The sequence below is a fragment of the Lepisma saccharinum genome, chromosome 4, assembly GCF_977018435.1.
Source record: "Lepisma saccharinum chromosome 4, izLepSacc3.1, whole genome shotgun sequence".
NCBI classification, from domain to species: domain Eukaryota; kingdom Metazoa; phylum Arthropoda; class Insecta; order Zygentoma; family Lepismatidae; genus Lepisma; species Lepisma saccharinum.
In genome coordinates, this window is record NC_139232.1 from 44,889,464 (window position 1) to 44,913,437 (window position 23,974).

A 23,974-nucleotide genomic window follows, 5' to 3' on the forward strand; every position below is an offset into this window, starting at 1 on the left:
TTATAAATTACAACAAATCGTCCTACGTGTGGCGCCACCTTTGTTGTGCAGCTTCCAAATGCTGACAAGTCTCTACATAGTGCTCAAGTGCTCTGCGACAACACCGAAAGCGCAAGAAAAGTTTACGTGCAATATTATCAACAACAGGGTTATAGAACTTTCTCTGTCTTGCCTCGATAATTGTCTATCTCCTTAAATCATCGTCACATTATTCAAAAAGCCAAAAACATAATTTTATCTAGTGAAAAATAAAAAAATTCCTGGGGGGGGGCTCGAGCCACCTCAACCCCGCCTTGGATACGTGCTATTAACAATAACAGGGTTATAGAACATTCTCCGTCTTGTCTTGATAATTATTTCTCCCAAATTATCATAACATTATTCAAGAAGCCAAAATTCTAATTTGATCTAGTGTAAACAGAAACATTTCCTGAAGGGGGCTCGAGCCTCCTGATTCCCACCTTGGATACGTGCTATTGACAATAGTAGGGTTATAGAACACTCTCCGTCTTGTCTCAATAATTATTTCTCTCAGATTTATAAATTTATTATCTTCACATTATTCAAGACGCCAAAAATCTAATTTTACCTAGTGTAAATTTCCTGAGGGGGGGGGGGGCCTCGAGCCACCTCATTCCCACCTTGGATACGTGCTATTAACAATAACAGGGGTATAAAACATTCTCAGCCTTGCCTCGATAATTATTTCTCTCCTTAAATTATTTTCACATTATTCAAGAAGCCAAAAACCTAATTTTATCTAACGTAAACTGAAAAATTTCCTGGGAAGAAGGTCGATCCCCTGTGCCCCATCTTGGATACGTGCTGTTGTCAATAACAGGGTTACGGAACATTCTCCGTCTTGCCTCGATAATTATTTCTCTCCTTAAATTATTGTCACATTATTTTATTTCACACCACAAGAAACAAAAAACCTCATTTTATCTAGTGTAAACCTAAAACTTTCGGGGGGGCTCGAGCCCCCTAAGCCCCCCCTCTGGATACGTGCCTGCTAACAGCCATCCCTCTACGTACGCCAGTGTTCAATGAACATGTATTTTTTTTGTGTGAACAATGAGAATTAACTAAAGAAAGTTCTTGGTTCGTTGTAAGCAGCTAATGTATAGACAATTGCTAGGCGGAGAAGAATAAAGTCACCAGTCTGCCTTCCCATTGTTTACCGCATCACGTTTGAATGTCTCACTTTAAAATGTCTCACCTTGTTGACTAGACAATTATTCAAACGACAATATGCTTAATATTGCAAAATGTTTTGTTGGTAAGAACAGCGAGACAATCCAGATGTGAATGATCGGGAACATTTATGCGGGGAAGAAGCGGGAAAATTCCAACATATTCTAAGAATCGAACCCGGATCTCCCGCATGGTTGTCAGATGCTCTACCGACCAGACCATCGCAGCTCCTTGGATGAGTTCCATACCTTGATTATTTCAATTTATTTTAATATATTTTCTTGTTTTTATGGATTTTCTTCACACTTAAAATGTCTCACCTCGTTGACCACACAATTATTTCATAACAAAGATACAAAGAAATGTTCCCAGAATTTCATAAAAATCGAATGAGAAGAAAGTAATTTCGTCCTATTGCTTTCATAAATACTATATTTATGTAGATCTCTACTACTTAATAGTAGTAGTGGTATTAGTAGGATTATTAGTAGTAATTTAGCTAATTAATTAATTATAAGTATTATTAATTAATTACGAGTATTATTATTTAATTAAAATATAAAAAACAATGGTAATGTAAATTTGGAGAAAGTTTTAGAAATAACTCCCCCCCTTGATAAAATCCTGCGTACGCTACTGTGTTCAGATTAGGGATGGCCAAACGGATCCGGATCCGGGTCTGAAAGTTTCGGATCTGGATCTGGATCCAAGATTTCCGGATCTGGATCCGGATCCGAAAATCCAGATCCGGATCCGAGAGTTTCGTATCTCAATCCTATTATAATATTACTACACCTTAAAAGGTATTATGATCTTCGATTACAAAGATATTTTTCGTTAGTCCTACAAGAATTTTTTCAAGTGTTGTTCCTAAAATACTTTGCTATTTATCGGCTAACACACTCGTGCACAAATGTCAGAGGTGATTTTGTAAATGCCATTGAAACGAATATGTATTCATTCGAATGTATTGGAAATGAAAACACACATAAATGTGAGACATTCCATTCCAGGATGAAACCTTTAACACATATAACAAGATAGAAATGTTATACAAAAATTATACAATTGTTCTACAGTTACAGTTTTACAAATTAAAATAAAACATTATAATATATGCAGTGTTAAATAATTACAAAGTGTAAGAATAACAAGGGAGGTTATCTAAGTGTCCCCCCCCCCCGATTTCCATGAAACTTGGCAGTATAGTGGGGCCCAAAGGAAGAATTACGTGTTTTTTTGTTTCAGCTAAAAAACGGTTTTAGGGGGCAAAACCCCCTCAAATGTCAAGATGAGGACAAATTGAAGTAAGGATCTGACCCTTGTGTCCCCCTCCGATTTCCATGAAACTTGGCAGGTGTATGTATAAACGGGACCAAATGAAGAAATACGTGTTTTTTTTTGTTTCGGCTAAAAAAATGTTTTAGGAGCAACCCCCCCCCCCCAAATGTCAAGATGAGGACCCCTGTGTTCCCCTCCAATTTCCATGAAACTTGGCAGGTGTATAGTGGGGCCCAAAGGAAGAAATACTTGTTTTTTTTGTTTCAGCTAAAAAACTGTTTTACAGGGCGAAACCCACTCAATTGTCAAGATGAGAACAAATTGAAGTGTGGATCTGACCCCTGTGTCCCCCCCCCCCCGATTTCCATGAAACTTGGCAGGTGTATAGAGGGGCCCAAAGGAAGAATTACGTGTTTTTTTTTTTGTTTCAGCTAAAAAACTGTTATAGGGGGCAAACCCCGCCTCAAATGTCAAGATGTGGACAAATTGACGTGGGGATCATTTGACCCCTGTGTCCCCCTCCGATTCTCATGAAATTTGACAGGTGTATAGAGAGGCCCTATGCCCCCTGTTTCTTCCTATGCCATATTTAGGAGGTTTCGGGGTCGGATCCCCACTTCAAATTCTACTCATCTTGACATTTGAGGGGGGGGGGGGGCCTCTATACACCTGCCAATTTTCATGGAAATCGGAGGGGGAGACTTAGACCTCCCTTGTAAGTGTATTAATTAATTACAAATCGCGCACGCGCGCACACACACTATATGTATGTGTGTGTGTGTGTATATTATATATTATATATATATATATATATATCTAATATATATATATATATATATATGTATATTAGCAGGTAACAATATGTTATAAGCACATTCTTACTTTCCAAAGAAGCGCATGTGGGAAGGCAAAATGGATCCGGATCCGAAAATTCTGGATCCATGGATCCGGATGCGAAAAATTTTAGGAACCGGTACCAACCGGATCCGGATCTGGCCATCCCTTGTTCAGATAGCTAGGGCTCTCATCTTTGGTGACAGGTCCCAGGTTTAATCCTGGTGAGTTCTTCAAAATCTTCTTGCTCTCTGACCTAGACTTACTTGACATAATTCCTTCAGTTCCTATTGGAACATAGGGCATCCATGAAGTGTCTCCATCTCACTCTGTTGCATGCGATCTTCTTCATTTCTTTCCAACTTTTCCCCTGTTGTTTTCCTTCTTCTTCAACAGTACGTCTCCATGAACTTTTGGGTCTTCCCCTTTTTCTAGCACCTTGAGGGTTCCAGTAAAGCACTTGTTTTTCAATTGTGTTGTCTGCTTTCCTTAGTGTGTGTCCTATCCAGTTCCATTTTCTTCTTTTAATTTGGTTTTTGATCTGGTCTTCTGATGCTCATATCCAAAGTTCTTGATTTGTGATTACTTCTGGCCAATGTACATTTAATATTCTCCTGAGACATCTGTTAATAAAAACTTGTAGTCTATTTGTGATTTCAGTTGTGACTTTCCAGGATTCTGCTCCATACAGCAATACTGATTTAACATTACTTCTAAAAATCTTTAACTTTGTTTCTGTAGTTATAATCCTACTTTGCCGTATTGGGTAAAGTTGTAGCCCCATTTGCTTTCTTGATGCGTTGTTTTACATCATGTTCTGCTCCTCCATTTGTTGCAACTACAGTTCCTAAGTAAGTAAAATTGTCTACATCCTATAATATTTCATTTTGTAGTTGAATATAATCTTGGATTCTTGCATTTATTTGCATTGTTTTAGTCTTTGATTTATGTAATGTCAGTCCGAATTTTTTAGCTTCTACAACCAGATCTTCCAATTTAGTTTTTGCATCTCTATAAGATTCTGACAACAGACACACATCATCGGCAAACTCTAAATCTTCTAATCTATCCATAAGGCCCCATTGCATTCCTCTTCTTTTTCCCTTTATGGTTTCCCTCATTACTGTATCTATTACGAGAAGAAAAATAAGAGGCGACAGAATACATCCCTGCCTCACTCCAGATTCTGTTTCAAAGGGTTCTGTGACATCTCCTTCATGAATAACTTGACTCTTGTATTGTCGATATGACTCCTGGATTATCCTTATTATCTTAAGTGGTATTCCAAACTTCTGTAATATTTGCCACATTTTTTCCCTTGTTATAGAATCAAAGGCTTTGTCAAAATCTACAAAGATGGTATACAATCTAGTATTCCATTCTATACATTGCTCAATGATAATCCTTAATGTACAGATTTGATCTGTGCAGGATCTACTAGAATGAAATCCTGCTTGCTCTCTCCTAATCTTGGCTTCTACTTTATCTTGAATGCGATTTAATATAACCCTAGTTAGTATTTTACTTGGGACCGATAACAGCGTGATTCCTCTGCAGTTATTACCGTGCGTTCATTTCGATCTGCAGCCGAGAGATCGGGAGAAGCGTGGCGGGCGGCGCTCACGGAGATGCCGACATTTGCAGCCTGTAATGCCCGCTTATTTTTATGGACTAACGCAGACATTTATATAAATATTGCAAAACGAGCACTAACCTTTGTTATAACACGCAAAAGTTCGTCTGTAATTCATCACACAAATAAATACGCTTTAGAAACGATGTTAAGAGCCAGAGATAATAAAACATTTTAATCATAGTTTTGACCAGTAATGTCCTGCTTAAGTTTATATCCTTGAAAAAGTTTTGTATCGATGGGGATCATTTGGAGGTTTCGAATGTGCAACACTGTATCAAGATTACGCTGCAGACGAAACCGTCAAAAGTCAATGGTTTTCGTGAGCTTCCTTGCAATCCGAAATCTCCGAGCTCGAGTTTTTGTTCCTTCACGACTAGATTAAGACAGAGCTGTGAATATAGTGGCGAGCAGATGTATACCAAGAGCGTGTTAATTTCGTACTGTGCGCAAGAGTGTTATTCTTGGTTACGTGTCGTTACTTGTGTTATTGCAGTGTGTGTGTGTGTGTGTTGTGTCAGTGAGACGATTGGAATGCCAGCTCAAGTTTCACTTTAGAACAAAGAATTTTTATGTATGACACTTACGTGAAAACAGACTCGTGTCGGGAAGTGTGTAGGCAATTTGTACATAAATTCCCAAGCGTTTCACCTCCACATAGAGATACGGTTAGACATCTTGTCCTTAAATTACGATAAACTGGATCGTTAAATTTTAAAACACCTAAGCAAAAACGAGTGATTCTAACCTAAGCAAAACTCGATGAAATTGGTGCAGCGTTAGAACGTTCTCCAAACAAACCTCTACGCCGTGTTTCACAGGAGATGGGCGTGTCAAAATCATCAGCACATACAGCCACTAAGGTACAAAAATTAAAACCGTACTCTTATAACAAAGGTTAGTGCTCGTTTTGCAATATTTATATAAATGTCTGCATATGTCCATAAAAATAAGCGGGCATTACAGGCCGCAAATGTCGGCATCTCCATCAGCGCCGCCTGCCACGCTTCTCCCAATCTCTCGGCCGAAGATCGAAATGAACGCACGGTACAATTTGTCATATGGCCTTTTTTTGGAATTTTTATTATAAGACCCCTTTTCCAATCTTCTGGCATTTTCTCTTTTTCCCAAACTGCTGCGAACACTTCATATAATATTTCTGCCATCAAGTTCACATTTACCTTCAAAATCTGGTGGAATTTGGTCTATTCCAGCTGCTTTCCCATTCTTTTGTTGCTTAAGTGCTAGTTTGATTTCCTGAATTGAAGGAGGAAGGTCTGAAATTGTCATCTCTGTACGCTCTTCAGTTTCTTCAGCCTCACTCTCTATTTCTCTCGTTCTGTCATTTTCTGTGATGTTCCTATTTAATACCTCTTCAAAGTGCTCTTTCCATCTCTTCATTTGTTCTTGTTTATCCGGTAACAGGCTGCCATTCTTATCCTTGACTGGTATATTTTTCTTAAATTGTCGCTTTGATAATAAGCGTGTTGTTTGACAAAGTTGTTTTAAATCACCCTTACTTGCTGCTTCCTCTGCTACTCTTGCTTACTGTTCTATCCAATTACGTTTATCATTTCGAGCACTCTTCTTCACTTTTCTATCAAGATCTTTATATTGTCTTTGTAGTGAACTCTTTTGGGTTCTTGTTTTTGCAGTGTTTAATTCTTCCTTCTTCATTTTTCTAGCTTTAATTTTATCCCATGTGTTCGTTGACATCCAGTCTTTCTGATTACTTTCCCTATATCCTAAAATGTTTTCACTTATTTCTATCAAATTAGTTTTGGTCTTCTTCCATTTTCTCTCTATTGTATCCTCTTCTCTTTCTTCTATATCTTCATCTTGCTCCATTTGTAAACCTTCAAACCTGTTCCTAAGTTCCAATACAAATCTATTTCTTGTATCTTTATCATTTAACTTTTTCAAATCAAATTTCTTTCCCATTTTTGAAAACTTTTTACATGCTGCCATTATACGAAGTTTAAAGACTGCAATTACCAAGTGGTGATCACTACCAATATCGGCTCCTCTTTTATTTCTTACATCTAGAAGGGATCTTCTCCATTTACGGGTAATGCAAACATGGTCAATTTGATTTTCTGTCACATGATCAGGTGATACCCATGTCACTTTATGGATATCTTTGTGGGGAAAAACAGTTCCACCTATGATCAGGTCATTTTCTGCACAAAGGTCAACAAATAACTGGCCATTTTCATTCATTTCCCGCAGTCCATGTCTACCCATAATATGCTCTATTCCTTCATTATCTGATCCAATTTTTGCATTTATATCTCCCATCAAGATGCATATGTCTTTCTTATTATGAACTAGTACTTGGTGCAATTTTGAATAAAATTCCCTTTTTTCTGTTATGTCTGAAACTTCTGTTGGGGCATAGCATTGTACTATTTTAATGCTTCTCACCTTTGCTTTGAACTTCGCAGTTATAATTCTTTCAGAAACAGGGTTCCATTCCAATAAGATTTTCTTTGCTATCTTACTCAAGAGAATACCAACACCATCCCGATGTTGTTCCTCCTCTTCTCTTCCTGAATATAGGAATGTAAATCCGTCTTTAGTTCTCATCTCTCCAAATCCTTTCCATCTTGTCTCTGATCCCCAATATGTCCAACCTGTAGGCCTGCATTTGGGCTACTGCTTGCTGAAGTCTACCACTCTCTCTTAAAGTTCTCACATTCCAACACCCAATTCTCATTTTCCCTTTCATGCCAAAAGTCGTCATCTTAGAGTCGGTCCGGCTATTCTTCGTGGATGTTTCTTTAATAGTGAAGTTTAAGGTGTGCGGGTTATTAACCCACAGCACCCGATCTTGGTGATAGGACTGCTACCTAGACCTCCAAGCAGGACGATTTTCTGTAGGGGTTTTCTCCCTTAACCTTTGAAGATCCCTCTTCATCACAAGGCAGTGGTTTTCTCTTCATTACTCCCAAGAGAATGGGTTGCCTCTTCCGCCGTTTGCACCGTACCGAAGGATTCCTTCTCCGCCGCATCTGCCGTTGAAGACTTCGCCGTAACCCTGGCAAGGGACCCTTACATGGTACTATTAGCCGGAGCCAGCTGAACCATGTTTTTTTAAAAGAGGTGTTACTCCTCTTGGTTCATCCGCCTCCTTCGCCGTTGAGATGATCTTCCATCTTCTTCCGCCTTTGGAGCCGTTGACCAATAGGTTGCTTCTTAGTCTGGCTCCTCTTCACTAGCCTGCCCAGCCTGGGAGACCCTGCCCGTAGCTATGCTACCACCGGTATAGCCTAGTGAATCATCAGAGCACGCAAGCCCCACCACCAACTACAAGGTCCTGCAACCACTAGGTGGGGTCTCTGACGTAGCATCATGAGAATAATTGAGCTATTTGAAGTCGCCAAATGAAAAACCACATCGGGCTTTGCCTTCCAAGACTGTTGTGCCATGGAGTTAATTTTAGTGACTAAGTTTAAACACGTCTTTTTAAGCACGGTATGATGGTGCTTCCTGTCAGCCAACTTTTACAGTTGTTTTTTTTCAAAGAATTCTATTCCCAACCCATGAGAACAATGTACTACAAAACCAGAGGTTCCATGTTCAGACCCTAGTCAGTCATTGGTGTATCATATATGTCCCATCACCATTTTTCAAGTTATCATTCATTTTTATCGTTCCAATTAACCCGAGAGATGGAAAAGTGATGTAAAAATAACCAAGTTAGAAATGCATACTAGAAAATGCTGTCTTGAAGTTGCAGGAGCCAGGTAAACCATGTGCGGTAGAATTTTTCCGGGGGGGGGGGGGGGCTGATCTGTTGCTAAGATATGCAACTATCAGAACAGGTATGAATTGGAAGAAGTATCAGCAGTGTTGCAAAATAGTATGTTGTCAGCAATTTTTGGCATTGAAATATGTGCACAATGTGTTTTTTTTTTGTTTTTTTTTTTTATTTGTATATACAAAGGCTATCACAGAGAAGGTGAGACTAATTCCTGTATAGGAAAACAGCGACCTACATTGGCTAGCAAATGTGCTAGGGTGAAAATTTGGTTCATTAGCTGCCGATTGGGACCAAAATGAGGGCATAGGTCAAAAAGTTGTGACTGCGTAGCAGTTTAAAAGACAAGCATGTACATGGACCCTCCAAGAATCATTAAAATGAAACAAAAAAATTACAAACCACAAAATTTTTATTCAGAATCATCCATATCGAGTAGACGTACATCTTTTACAAAATAGGCACCATTGACAGCTAAGCAAGCGTCCATAGGCTCCTGCCACTTTGTGAATGTCTTTGAAAATTTGTCGTCAGGTAGCGAACTGAAGAAATCTTGCTCTGCGGTGATCACTTCTTTGTTCGTCATGAAATGACGACCACGTAAAGCGGCTTTTAAAAGTGGAAATAGCCAAAAGTCGCAGGGTGCAAGGTCTGGGCTGTTTGCTCCTGAAAAGTCCGCGTGGTGTGCGGGTGTGCGTTATCGTGGTGCAATATGAAGGAGTTCTTCAAATCCGGCCTCTTTTTTGCTTTTTGCTGGCGCAGAGTCTCAGTGACTCCTTGGTAATACTGTGGCTCTACTCAGTCTGTCTTGATCGACATATGCCTGTTGAAACATTGCCTATGTTTACGCACCACTTTTCCCTAAACGCCAACAAAATTTTATGGCTTGTCGCTGTTCATCTTGAATACTCATCAATGTTATACACAAAAACCTGAAGGGGTAAACGAAACAAATTCCACGTAAATCAACACAGCTGCTCACTAACGTGGTTTCGCAACATGTGTCAACTTGCTACGGAAACAGAATGAGTCCTCCTACACTACGCGACTAGTGCCAAAACCATAGGCAGTGTTGCCAAGCCAGGAAAAAATCTGTCTCACCTTCTCTGTGACAGCCTTTGTATTTTAGTTAACATTTTGTAGAGTTGTAAGAGTGAGAAGCAAAATAGAAAGGATGGGGAGGTTTGTTGAACTTATTTGTTCTTTTTACTTGTGGAATAATTGCAACCAATAATTTACTTGTGGAGTAATTGCAACCAATAATTTACTTGTGGAATATTATACTTATTTCATAATTTAAAATTTGAATATCGTGTTTGCTAATAATACAAGAGTACGAGGGGTATCAAAAAGTTTTAATTATCCCCATGAAATAATTGAGACAGAAAGTTGAGTTTTATATCCTTTTATTGTGACTTCTCTACATAGTCACCATGCAGAGTTACACATTTCTCCCAGTGATCTGTCGAAGACCATCATTGTAGAACTCTGCAGATTGCATGGCAAACCAGCGCTCCACCTCCAATATGACATCGTTAGTGTTGTCAAAATGGCGACCCCGAAGTGGATTCTTCATATGTGGGAAAAGGAAAAAGTCACTTGGTGCTAGATTGGGAGAATAGGGCGGGTGCGGTAATAATTCATAGCCACAACGGTGAGCTTCAAGAACCGCTGCTTGCGATGAATGAGCTGGTGCATTGTCCGCAAGGAGATGGATCCCTTTGGAGAGCATGCCGCGATGTTTTTCCTTCACAGCATCTCGTAACTTCCTCAGAAGTGAGCAGTAGTATGTCCCAGTGATAGTTTCTCCCTTCCGAAGGTAGTCTGTAAAGATGACCCCATGACAATCCCAAAACACTGAGAGCATGACCTTCCCAGCAGACTTTTGCACCTTTGCTTTTTGGGGGGAGGGGACGAGGGGTGCTTCCATTGTTTGCTCATCTCTTTTGTCTCAGGATCATATAGGTAGATCCAACATTCATTAGTTATCATACGGGCAAAAAAATCTTCCTCGTTTTGTTCCAAAATGTTCAACATCTGACTCGACATGTCACGCCGTGTTTGTCTCTGAAGAGGAGTGAGCAAACGCGGAACCCAGCGGGCCGACACCTTAGACATATGCAATTCCTTATGAATAATATTCCAAACACTACCATAACTGAGTCCACTTTGTCGCATGATGTTTTGGATAGTTATGCGTCGATCTTCCAGCATCAGATCCTCGATTTTCTTCACTGTGGCGGCATCATCCATGGATGATGGGCGTCCAGATCTAGGTTTATCTGTAACAGACATGTGACCTGTTTGGAAATGTCTCTTCCACATCACAATAGTGTCATAGGATGGGCAATCACCACCATACACAACTTTCATTTCTTCATGAATTTGGCGGGCGTTGTGACCCTTCAAATGCAGAAACTTAATAACGCTTCGAGCTTCGATCATCTCCATTTTGCACTTTACTGACAACTAGCACCACCTATAAAGAACAGAAATAACACACATTAATAATTTTCACTACAGAACACATAGAAGGTCTAATGACTACAGAAGCAAAGTTTCATCGAAATCACTCAATAAATTCTGGGGGATAATTAAAACTTTTTGATATCCCCTCGTATGTTAGTAAAACATAAAAAAAAACATGATCTTCGGGATGATAAAATATTGAAACATTACTAAGCATCTCAGATTTCTGGGAAACATTAGTGATGTTACAGAGAGGACTCATAGATATTATTACAATACAACATTGATTTACAGGGACAAGATGGCACCCAAATTGAACTTCTCAGTAGATCACAATACTTAAGTATGATTTTTGCTCTTGTGCTATCATTTGACAGCTTATGGAACACTCCAGAACATACTGTTGATGAAGGAGGTGAGTAACTCTTACTATGAATATATGCAAAATACCATGGCTGTATTACATGCAAACATACGATGGAGAGTCCGAAAATAAGTTTCCCCTGGCAACTGTGGACAGAGATGGGAAGGAAAAGCAAAAAACATAAATGAGAAAGAGAATAGCATACTTACTTTATTTTTCCACATAGGAACCCCGGACATTCTGACATTTGCCATACCGCTTGCTAAGCTTCAAAAAACCATCTTGGAAAAAATGAGTGTCCTGTATACGCAAGAAGTGTTGCACGAAATGTGTCACCTCAGCATTGCTTCCAAAGCACCCCTCCGAGAGCCTTCTTCAAAGTCTGAAACAGATGGAAGTCACTCGGCACGAGGTGAGGACTGTACGGCAGATGGGTAAGGCGCTCTCAACCAAGGGTTGCAAGATGGTGTTGCGTAGCCCTCGCCGAGTGCAGTTTCGCATTGTCATCCAACAACAGCACGCAATATCAGTTCCTGATACTCCACGTGCCCATTCATACCGGACAATCACTCTCACTTCCTCCTTTGGCCACGAATTCAACATGCACCTTCTCTCCATATCTGCCGGGCCACGACTGAGAGGCACTTCCCCTCGTTTGCACGCAATACGCTCACGCCATCTGTTGGATTGTGTCTGTTGTGTTCCAACACGGGCTGGTTTCCCCCATTGTTGTACGATTTCCCTGGCAAATCTAGGGGGGAAACTTATTTTTGGACTTTCCCTTGTATAATGCGCATAGCAGTTCTTAATTAACAGGTCATTACTCTCATATAATACCAATTATAAGCTTATTTCCATGATATTTTGTTTAACCTTTGGACTGCTGAGCAGGTTTTCGAAAGTAACCTCTCTCTGGCTGCTGCCTTTGGGTGCGATTTTTAAATTTTACACTTTTTTCATATAACGTTATATCTCGGAGACTATTTGAGCAATCTACTTCGGATAACTTTTTTGTTTTGCAGCTAGAATATCAGGGCATGCAACCGTGCAGGAATCAAAATGCCAAAGCCAATAAGAGGGGTTAAGTGGGCCGCGGCCCCAACTTTCAATGAAAAAATCATAAAAATTTGGAGTTTTTTCATGTATTCGATAATGTAATGCACCCAGGAACATGAAATGACTTTCATTCGGTTGAGAAAGGACCATTCTTTGAAAATAATTCTAAAGTTTGCGTCCCCTTCCAAAAATAGTGGGGGAAGAGGAAGCAAACTCCCCATTTTTATGATTTTTTCATTGAAAGTTGTGGGCCGCAGCCCACCCAACCCCTCTTATTGCCTTTGGCGTTTTGATTCCTGCACGGTTGCATGCCCTGATGTTTTAGCTGCAACACGAAAGTTACCCGAAGTAGATTGGTCAAATAGTCTACGAGTTATAACATTTTTTGACAAATAAGTGTACAAATTTAAAATTAGCGCCAGATTCCAACTTTGGAGTCGGGGGGGGGGGGAGGGGGGTCCTGGGTGTGTGGGTTTTCTTCCACATGACATTTCAAAGTTTTATCTGAAATTCTGTCAGCGTTTACAACCTCACATACAAGTATGAAGGTGCTAGAAGGAAAATAACTTTTTAATCAGCATGATGGGTCACCAGTGACCCATCGGCCGACTACGCCTATATTTTCTATGGGTCACATGTGACCCATTGGCCGAGTAAAGGTTAAGAGGAGTATGGACAGTTTTGCATAAGATGGCCACAGCCAAGGATGTGCTGAATACCAATTTTTTTAAAAAATATATTTTCTTCTTCCTCTTTTAACTTATTATTGAGAGGTACAATAAATTTTACCTCCGCTAAAAGTCCTCTCATTCCGAGAAAAAAGAAACAATTTCATCACTCTGAGACAATTAGTTCTCAAGCTACATTTTTTTTTGTATGTTATGGCAGGTTTGGAAAGCATGTACTTAAAAATTGGCGTACGGAGAGGCTATCCACATGAAAGAGGCTCCCATATGCAGATGCAGATGAAAATATATGCAGCATGCCATGCCAGTACAGTGTTAAAGTTGCATTTGATTTATTTTGTTTATGTCACTTTAGGTGTGAAAGGGCTAAGTAAGACTTGTCTATTATAACTATTATCATTGCTATTATTATTGGAACAGGTTTCAATAACAATATTTATTTTCAGATATCCTTGTGGAAAGAGAAAACATTCTCACTTCTGATCTATGATTTAACTAATGAAAGCAACTTTTTTTATTTCGTAAAAGGAGCTTTCCTTTCCCGCCTCCCCCTCTTCATGTACTTTTAACAATGATTTGAGTTGCTTGTTATCCAAGCCGATGTAATATTCTGCTTCTATTGATGTTCTCAAGAAGATGTGTTTTAACAACAGCTACTTGACTCTGTTTGGAGCAGGAACAAAGTACCCCTTAATATAACCATAGCCAGGTAGAGGGAAATGGAAGGATTGATAAATCATAAAGGAAATGGCAATCTCCCCTTCCCCTCCATGTAAAAATTAATCTGTTCCCTTCCCCTGACAGCTAAAATTAAGTGATCGTTCTGAGATATCTACATCTAAGAGTAAGTTATCTTTAACATAAGATTAATTGGCAATCACTCCCCCTCCTTTTGATGGTAAAATTATTGATCACTTACCCTTGGTCTCTAAAAAGAAGCAATTTCTCAGTGTGTAAACTAAAGAAATGACATAGCAAGCAACAACCACATAAAAAGGCCATCCAACTTCCTTGAGAAAAGCTAAGAACATTCTTTCTCCGTAATGTACTACTTAGAAACAGATTTTTCGAGAAACTATTATGACTAATAAATATTAGAAGTGAACAGTGGTGTATTCCTTTATGTTATCTGGTTTACCGCCAGTAAATCAACTATTTACATATGTACAGATTGCTGGAAAATTTGAAGTTGTTGGACTTCTGTTTTTGTTTTACTTGCATGACTGCATTGGTGTTTTATTTCTATTATAAAATAAGTATATACAATAAATAATAATTTTGTGGTAAACCAGGTAAAAATTTTCAGAATGCACCACTGGAAGTGAAGTTATTTTATTATTTCCGGACAACTGAACACTTTGTATTCAGCACATGCCCTTGTGTACAATTAAAATAAAATTGGTTTTGTATGTTAGTCTTTCATTACAGTCAGTGTTTTTGTCAAATGTAAATGTATTTAAATGAAATATGAATGTAACTGTTATACTTAATGTGATCCATTTTCACAGGTATATATATAATTTCTTTTACAATTGCACTGACATGTGTAGCCATGCCAATGATTTTCTTGGAAATATTTCTTGCTCGATACTCTTTACGAGGACCAGTATATGTATGGAAATTGGCTGTACCAATTGCATCTGGTAAATATGAAATTCTTGAGGTATTTGTGTGGTCACTGCTCTGCAAAATAATGTATATGGAGTTAGTGGTAGAATTTGCACAGTTTTAATAATGAAACAATATATTATAAGAGCGTTACCCCCACACCCCCTATACACCTTCATGGCATGGTGCTATGCACAGGGGAACACTTTACCTTTTTTTTTATATTATAAGAGATAAAAAAAATGAAGGAACCCCCAATAAATATGCTCACTTTCATCAGCATAATTTTAGGTGTGCCTTAATGAAACCAGGCTATCTCATTTCCTCTGAAGTGGTTTCCCATTTTTGTGTTCTTTGTTTTATTTCATCCTTTTGAGATTAGTATTCTGCATTTTACAATTTAGGAATTGATCGGTGAACAGATACGTAGGTACTGTTATGCACTCTTAAAAAAGCCTGAGTAATTACAAGCAGAAACATTCATAGTTACATAGGATTACAAGTATGATTAATGTAATATTACTTTCATTGGTACCAGTTTCATTGATCGGAGACATATTAAAATCGGATATTTTGTGTTTCGCATGGTTCGTACTTACCAATTGTGTATTGCAGAACATAGTTCAAGGTGCCATTATGCTTTTTACATGAAAACAAACACAATTTTTCACATAGAGAGTAATTTTTGTTATTCCTTTTTTCGTTTCCTTAATATGGCGGGCAAAACTTGTCTACGGTAGTGGGCATGCAGTGTTTCCAACCTTCTTCACCGAAAAATACCTACTATCGTGTTCGTCACATATTCAAATTATACATTATGTATGAGTAGCTGACGGATAGCCCCACGAACCATTCCGATAAGGTTAGGTTAGGTTTGGTAAGCATAGTTAAAAAAAAGGGGGTTGGAAACACTGACAAGGAGTTACATCATCAAACGCATGCAGCATCCGGTTCACGTAGCGAAAGCAATGGCAGTTGTGCGTCGGTGAGATATTTCTCTTGAAAAAAACATGACTTCCCGGTCAAATAGATTCCACGATGAAAGAAAATACCTCGACGAACATTGGAAACCTTAGAGAAACTCATTTCCGTAAGTAGTTTTTTCTGTAAAAATGAAGAAATGTGTCTCCGATATATGAAACTGTTACCCTTTCATTAATATGTTAATGAATTCTATATTGCTGAGTGAACTTAGTTTCGGTTAGAGGTAATTCCATAGGTTACTTGTGTGTGATTAATTACAGACAGTATTGATAACAATTACAGATATAATAGGCACAGAAACAAAAAGAACCTAAGAAATTACATGGGATACAAAATGAATATCAATGTAAATGAAATTTAAAGATTAAGGTACTGTTACTAAATTACATTCCTAAAACCATAGAGCTAAAATTTACCACTAATGAAGTTAACATCCATTTTGGTTTGCTTGCCAGCAATCAGGCATAAGGGTTTAGATATTTCAGAAATAATGAAAGTAGAGTATCGTACAAGGCTCATTCTGGATTCCAGTTCAAGAGCAAGGGGCACTAACTGGATACCAGCAAATGCATTGCTTAGGTTGAGAGGTTTGTGTTTTGCTACAAGGGTTTTCCTTTCACTTTCGGACCTAGGATACTGGGATTTCACCAGGAAAAGTGGTAGGGATGTTTTGGAGAGTGTCATCCAATCAGGGTAGCATAGACTACCGATGGCCATCAGGCCTGGGTGGTCTAAAAGTTCTTTGGCATTTTGCCGCCACTAATCTAACCAGAGACACTATATATATAGTATCTTCTCCGGCTGACTCCCTCAAGTGGAAGTTGGGCCTCTATTTATATTGCCAGCATCCCTGAAGGATCTTTGTGTTCTCTGAATGTTAGTGACATTGGTTCTATGTTAGCATGCAATGTTAGTTGGACATTGTCCATTGTCTAGTGCATTAAACTATACTTTTACTAACACTACTACGTTTTGAGAGAGCACCTCTTCTCTCATCTTCAGGTGAACAAATATATTTTGGCAGGGAGTGCCCAGCCCAGTTTTCCCCATGCTATGCTATGCCCTACAATGTTTTTTTTTTTTTTTAAATTTCAAAATGGTCTAGAATACATTTTCAGAGTATAAGGAATTAAACAGTCATTTTAGAGATTTCATTGGTCCCCAATTTTGCAGTAAAACTTTTAAAATAATATTTCATAGCTTAGGAGAGGAGTGGTGGTAAAAGTATAATCACACACGTTCTATTTTTGATAACCGCCATAAATGCAAAGCTTTTCAGTTGCAATTTTTATAGTTGCAAGATAACTTGAAGGATTGGTCTCACATTTTATTTGAGAAAAAATGGTCATCATGTTTAAAGATAGTAGACAATAGACATGTCTTGCGAGAGCTTTAAATTATGCTCATATTTGACTAGGTTATATTTTCGTAGATTAAGAAACACAAGTCTCAGCAATGTTACGGCATCACTTCAGTGGTCGGAAGTAGCGCGCTACTTGTAGCGTCGCTACTGTAGCTAGCTACAAAATTTGTAGCATTAGTTGTAGCGGCACTACATTTTTAAATTGTAGTTGTAGCGGTAGCGAAGCTACAAAATTCCTGTAGTTGTAGCGAAAATTTCGCTACAGCTACATTTTTCTCAGAATTTTGAGGTAATTTTTGAATGTGGCAACGGTGTCAAAAATAAATGACAACATTGCTTACTTTTGCAAGAGACTCAAAAAGACAAAGTCCATTACATGCAAATACAGATAATCTAGATTATAAATATCTTTATATCGCAGATTATAAATATCTGCGTAATTTATTTCATTAGCATCTGAATAATTCTAATATCCAGATAACTAACTGGCATATATGAATATATTCCGGCTAATAGCCATTTATTTTAGCTGCTTCGCTATTTTGGGGAGAATCATGCTGCATTTGCTACACCACCAGAAAAAAATGCCCCGTTTGTGCCACCCCTGGAACAAATCCTGTGGATATCGATGGCGTAACAGACAGCAAAATATCGATAATTACTGTGTAAAACACAACTTACAGTGCAAAAATGGGCAATCCATTTTCTACTAATCTGACAAAGCAATAGTGCCAGCAATCAATGGTTCAGTACGTTAACAGCATTGATCATTGTCAGTGTATAGGATCACACCGGCAAGAAATTAATGTTACAAGAACGATAGTGTTTCTGGAATTACAATTATTTTTGTCATAATGTTTGTTCGCAAATTTTAAAATTACAATATGTTTAGAACACTCGGGTTTACACATCTTCTTCTTATAAGGCGCTACAGCTCTTTATGGGCTTTGGCCTGCTCAATTACATCCTTCCATTCTTCTCTACTCAACACACATTTCTTCCAGTTCTGTGTCTTCAGTTTTCTTATGTCATTTCTGACATTGTCTATCCATCTGGTTTTGGGCCTTCCTTGTGATCTTGTAGCAATAGGTCTCCAATTGTAAATTTGTTTCACAATTCTTTCTTCGGGCATTCTTTCAATATGACCCAACCAGCTCAATCTTTGTGTTTTGATAAATCTTCTTATATTCTTACTCTTTATTAATGTTTCAAGCTCTTCATTTGTTTTTATTCGCCATATATTATTAGATTGTCTCGTTGGGCCATATATTTTCCTTAATATCTTTCTTTCAAATATCATTAGTTTTCGAATTATATCTTCATTCAGCACCCAGGTTTCACAGCCATATGTAACCACAGATCTTATTATGGATTTATACAGCTTTAATTTTATTTTTCTGGAAACTAGTTTGGATTGGAATATCCTCTTATTTGCATAAAATGCTCTATTTCCAGCTGCAATCCTTTCTTTAATTTCTTCTTCGATTTCATTGTTTCCATTTACTATTGACCCGAGATATTTAAATGACTGTACCTGCTCTATGTGTATTGTATCTATATCCTCTTTTTGTTGTTGGATTTTCCTTCTTGTACATCTCATATACTTTGTCTTTTTTTCGTTCACTATTAGTCCATATTTCATTGCCTGTTGCTTTAGTTTCACTAGTGAGTCCACCATTGATTGCTTAGTTCTTGTAGTAATTACTATATCGTCTGCATATGCACAGATCTGTCTTAATCTTGTTGAAATGTTTCCTCTGATTTCCAACTTCTGAATTATTTCATCCATGACTATGCTAAATAAAGTTGCTGATAATGGGTCTCCTTGTTTTACTCCTCTATTTATTGCAAATTTCTGACTAAAATCAGTTTCCTTTTACTACTGCTGTAGTGTTTTGTAATGTCACCTTTATTAATCTTATTAGTTTGTTTGGGACATTAATTTTCTTTAGACATGTAGGAATTATATTTCTATTTACTGAGTCAAATGCTTGCATAAAATCGATAAATATGTTATGCAATTCAATATTATATTCATAACATTTTTCATATATTTGTCGCAGTATGAATATATTATCAACTGTAGATCTATTTGGTCTAAATCCCATTTGATATTCACCCAATTTGTTTTCTGTAATTTCAGAGATTCTATTTTGTAGAAGAATTGCAAAGATTTTGTATGCGACATTCAGAAGCGTAATTGGTCTGTAGTTATTACACTGCAACCTGTCTCCTTTTTTAAAGATTGGGCAAATGATACCATGTAGCCATTCTTGTGGCATTTCCTCTTTATTCCATATGTTGAGTATCAAATTATAAATTTTATTCCTTATCATATATCCTCCGTGTCTTATCAGTTCTGCTGTGATATTATCTGAACCAGGTGACTTATTCATTTTTAAGGATTTTATGATTTTATTTACCTCCTCATATGTTGGTATTGGAATTTCAGTATCATTTTCCAATTTTTCGGGTATTTCATCTTCATACGGTACGTGTTCCCAATTTAATAATTCCTGAAAGTACTCTTTCCAACGGAGTAATACTTTTTCTTTCTCAGATATTACTTCTCCAGATGCATCTTTACATAATGAAGTTGCATAAGTGTAGTTCCTTACATGACATGTCACAGCCTTAAAAAATTTCTTGAATCCTTTCTTCTATGGTATTCCTCAATCTCTTTGATTCTATCATTTATCCATTCTTTTTTCTTCTTTCTGCATACATCGTTGGCAATTCTCCTTTTATTCTCATCTTCTTCACAATTTGCCCTTGTGTGTCTCTGTAAACATCTTTGTCGTGCAGCATTTTTCTGATTTATTACCATTTTACATGCATTATCCCACCATTCATTCCTTGGTTTACCATCTTGCTTTTGTATTACTTCAGTTGCTGTTTTCAGAATAGCTTCTTTGAGTTGTTTCCAATCTTCATTTATATCTTGGGTATCAATAATGTTTTCCAAATTTTGACTCATTTTTTTCCTATATTGTTTCAGAATTTCTTTACTATGCATATTGCTTTATTCCATTTTATCTGTTGTCTTGGAATACTTTTTCGTACAGGTATTAATTTCTGTTTGATTACTGCCTTGAAGAAAAAATGATTCGAATCACAATTCAGACCCCTCATTGTTTTTACATCCTGCACCATTTCCTTTTTATGTTCGTTTACTAAAACATGGTCAATTTGGTTGGTAGTTTTCCCATCTGGGGACACTGCGATCCGCGAGACAAAAGACAGACGATAGATTCAGGAGTTGAATGGCTTCGTCTATGCGGCTGGTCCAGGGCCTCCAGGTTACGTTGCCGAACAATAGGATAGGTGAACCTAACCTACTCACCCACTTTGGGCTTGATTGAACCTACGAAACTACTCTGCTATGCAACCTGGATGCACCCATCCCCGTGCAGCTCTACGCTGTCCTCCAGTGACCATTAACATGGAGGATGTCCCCAGTAGACCAGCATCCATTCCGAGGAATGATTGCTGGTTTATCATAAGGACTTTCAGCCTATTTATTTCGGAGCGAGTAGCATGCTTCCCGGGCCCACCTTCCCAAATATGAATTAATAAATCAAGGTGTTGGAAAGACACATTTAATATTCTGGGAATTATCACATTTAACTATATACAAGCACTGCACAAACTTATAGGTTCGCTTTTACACATGGAACCAACAAATGGGTAACAAAAGCATGGTACTTACATATCCTGCATTCACCTCATCACACCTGGGCCTTGCTACAAACACTTATCACTCCAACTATAAATGGGGGGATTTCTGTGAATTTGCACTAAAAATATAGCGGTATCTTAATACATATGGGTATTGGCTTGCACATGAACTGTTTCAGGGAGCTGTATGACAAAGGATGGGCCGAATAATCATGGATGTCTTTGGATACAAGGCACCATGGTTTCCTGAAGGCTCATTGTCCTCATCATGTGGTTTTGAAAAGTTCCGAATTTTCATGGATACTGGTTCCATGCACTTTAAGGCACTTTAAGTGCTGTAATTTGTCCATATTATACACTACTGGACTATTTCCAAGCACTTAGTAGATATTTCACCTGTTGGAATACAATGGCTACTCCATTGTTCCTCTCTCCACTGGCCTACTCAGGCCCAAAAACTTGGAGCGATGTGAACTGTACTAAATCTCAACACAAAGTGAAATCAAGATGGCTTCCTCTCATGATAAAAGCTATCTCAGTCTTATTGTCTGGTAGCCACGCCCATGAGGCCATCTGATTGGTCCACAGCACCTTGGGTTACTTGCCTTCATCTAGTACCTAAAGAAATCCACTAGATGGCAGTCTAGTCGGGGCTAGTTCCACTGGCACTCACCAGATGGCTCTGGTGCTGTGAGACCGATTGTCTTTTGTCAAAAACATCGATTTTTTTATGTTTTTGTGGTTTATTTGTACTAATAACTGTGACTTGGAGTTATTTTCAGGGAAAGCAAGTTAATTTGTGCTTGCAAAAATGTTATCCTGAAAATATATGTATTAATAAAAAATTTGCATGAAAAGCAACATGTGCTCTCTGGATTCTGCCTGTCCACAAAAGGTTGTCCTTTTGATAACCAATGAATTTTGGTCTGGGGCTTATTATTTACTTAATATTTTGATATTTTATCATACTTTTACTAATTAGGCCTAATTTCTGTTAATCTTAACATATCTGGGAATGTCTATTCCTTATTAATTTTACCTGGATTGAATTGGCCTTGTACTTTGGTTGGAGTGGAGTGCTGCCTGTATGTATTGGGGATGTATACCCAACCTTTGGTTGCTTATAACACCCAGGTACCTTTATGAATCTTTTTATGTTCATACTGTGTACTCATTACAGTCATATTATTTGCAATAGCATAGTTACATACTAATACTCCATTATTATTGGTTATCTCATGCAATGTATGTTTACCTGTTACTTCTTTAAATGCATCCTCTTTTCCTATTTTTGCATTTAAATCTCCCAACAGGACTATCAGGTCATGTCTCGGGGTTTTATCTTGCACTACTTGCAGTTCTTCATAAAACTTATCTTTAATGTCGTCATCTTTCTCTTCTGTTGGAGCATACACGTTTATAAATGTCACATTACAGAACCTTCCCTTCACTCTAGGTTTAGATATTCTTTCACTACACGGTTCAAATCCTAGTACACGTTTTACCATTTCTCTCTTTACTAGGAATCCAGTTCCATGCTGACCCGTAGTTTCTTTAAAACTATAATATACAGAGTATTTATCTTTCTTGATTTCTCCTTGTCCTTTCCATCTTACTTCCTGTAATGCGACTATCTGCAACTTTGTTGCTAAGACTTGGTCAGCTATTTCTTGCATTTTTCCAGGTTTTAGCATAGTCATGATATTCCATGTTCCTACACAGATTATATCTTTCTTATTCCTTTTCATATGCCTAGGTCGTTTTCCATTAATCCATCCGGCTTTCTGTAATTGAGCTTTTTTAGCGGAAGGTTATTTTTATGAGACCAGGGTGCTGGCCTAGTGCTCAACCCCCATTTCTTTGGAGGACCAGGATTTTCTGTTAGGGTTTACTCCCTTAGCTGATAACATCCAGTTTAGGCGCTGGATACTCGCCTTCACCCTCCTTCGTCTGCTACAGCATCGGCCCGCCGAAGCGGGCCTATGATCTTTTTTGCTGCATTGCCCAGGGGTCACGCGGCTAACAGCCTTCGGGGACGTGGAGGTAGGATTTGTTGGTAGTATTGGTAGTTGTTATACCCAATGGCGTTCCTCAGTATTTACAGAGTGCTCATATCAGCATCTGAACACTCCCTGAGACCATATCAACCTTTGACCCCCTGCAAGAAATTAATGTTACAAGAACGATAGTGTTTCTGGAATTACAATTATTTTTGTCATAATGTTTGTTTGCAAATTTTAAAATTACAATATGTTTAGAACACTCGGGTTTACACATCAGTTTCCTCAATATATTTTATCGTATTGTAAAAAAAAAACGTACAAGTTATTGACTTTCCTGCAGAAATGATTTTTTTTTTGTTAAATTACAGTTTTCAAATTTATGTATTTTTCGTACTTTTGCGTCCCTTTTCTCTAACTTTTTCTAATCATGGCAATGAGGATGCATTGTTTATTTAGTTATTTTCTTATCTATGGCCGTTTTCTGCCACTTTTGGCTAATTGTGAGAATGGGGAAGAATGATGAGCAGAGTGGGGAATGGAGGAGCAGGAGGATCCCATCTTCCCAACTAGGAGTCTTTCCTAGTGTTTGTTTTGAGTCCACTTTATGCACAAATCAGCTGATCGAGACTGAAACGAACCACCATGTGCCCTCCGCTGGGTATCGAACCTGGGGCCCTTTGAATACAAGGTGACAATTACAATTTCCACTGTGTCTTCGGGGAAGCATTTCCAACAGAAAAACTTACGCAAAGCATTGTTCCACCTGTTTCTCATTTATATAATTAGAAACATCCCCCAGCTATCCTCAAGGTTCGAGCAAATATCCGCCATCCTCCAAATAACATTCTGTTTAAGTTAAGAAGATTAAATTGCTAAATATCACATTTTTTATCTTATTCCCATTTTGTGCAACACGTTCTAGTCCATTTCGATACATGTGATATTCTTCCAATTAATTTTAAAAAGAAGCCTGTAACATAAATATTTTTCAAATGACAATAAGAACATCACGGATACATGTAAGACCTAGTTTTTTGAATTGATATGCCACATACAAAGGT

General features: G+C 38.0%; 1 protein-coding gene across 3 annotated transcripts in view; it reads left to right on the forward strand.

Moving 5' to 3' along the window:
* LOC145987139 (sodium- and chloride-dependent glycine transporter 2-like) overlaps positions 1–23,974 on the forward strand; it is a 123,821-nt gene that overhangs the window by 8,940 nt on the left and 90,907 nt on the right. For all 3 annotated transcript variants that reach the window (XM_083121635.1, XM_083121636.1, XM_083121637.1), the window contains exons 3-4: positions 11,466–11,586; positions 14,786–14,920. In XM_083121635.1, the coding sequence (XP_082977761.1) occupies positions 11,466–11,586; positions 14,786–14,920 (256 nt within the window). The remainder of the gene's footprint in view (positions 1–11,465; positions 11,587–14,785; positions 14,921–23,974) is intronic.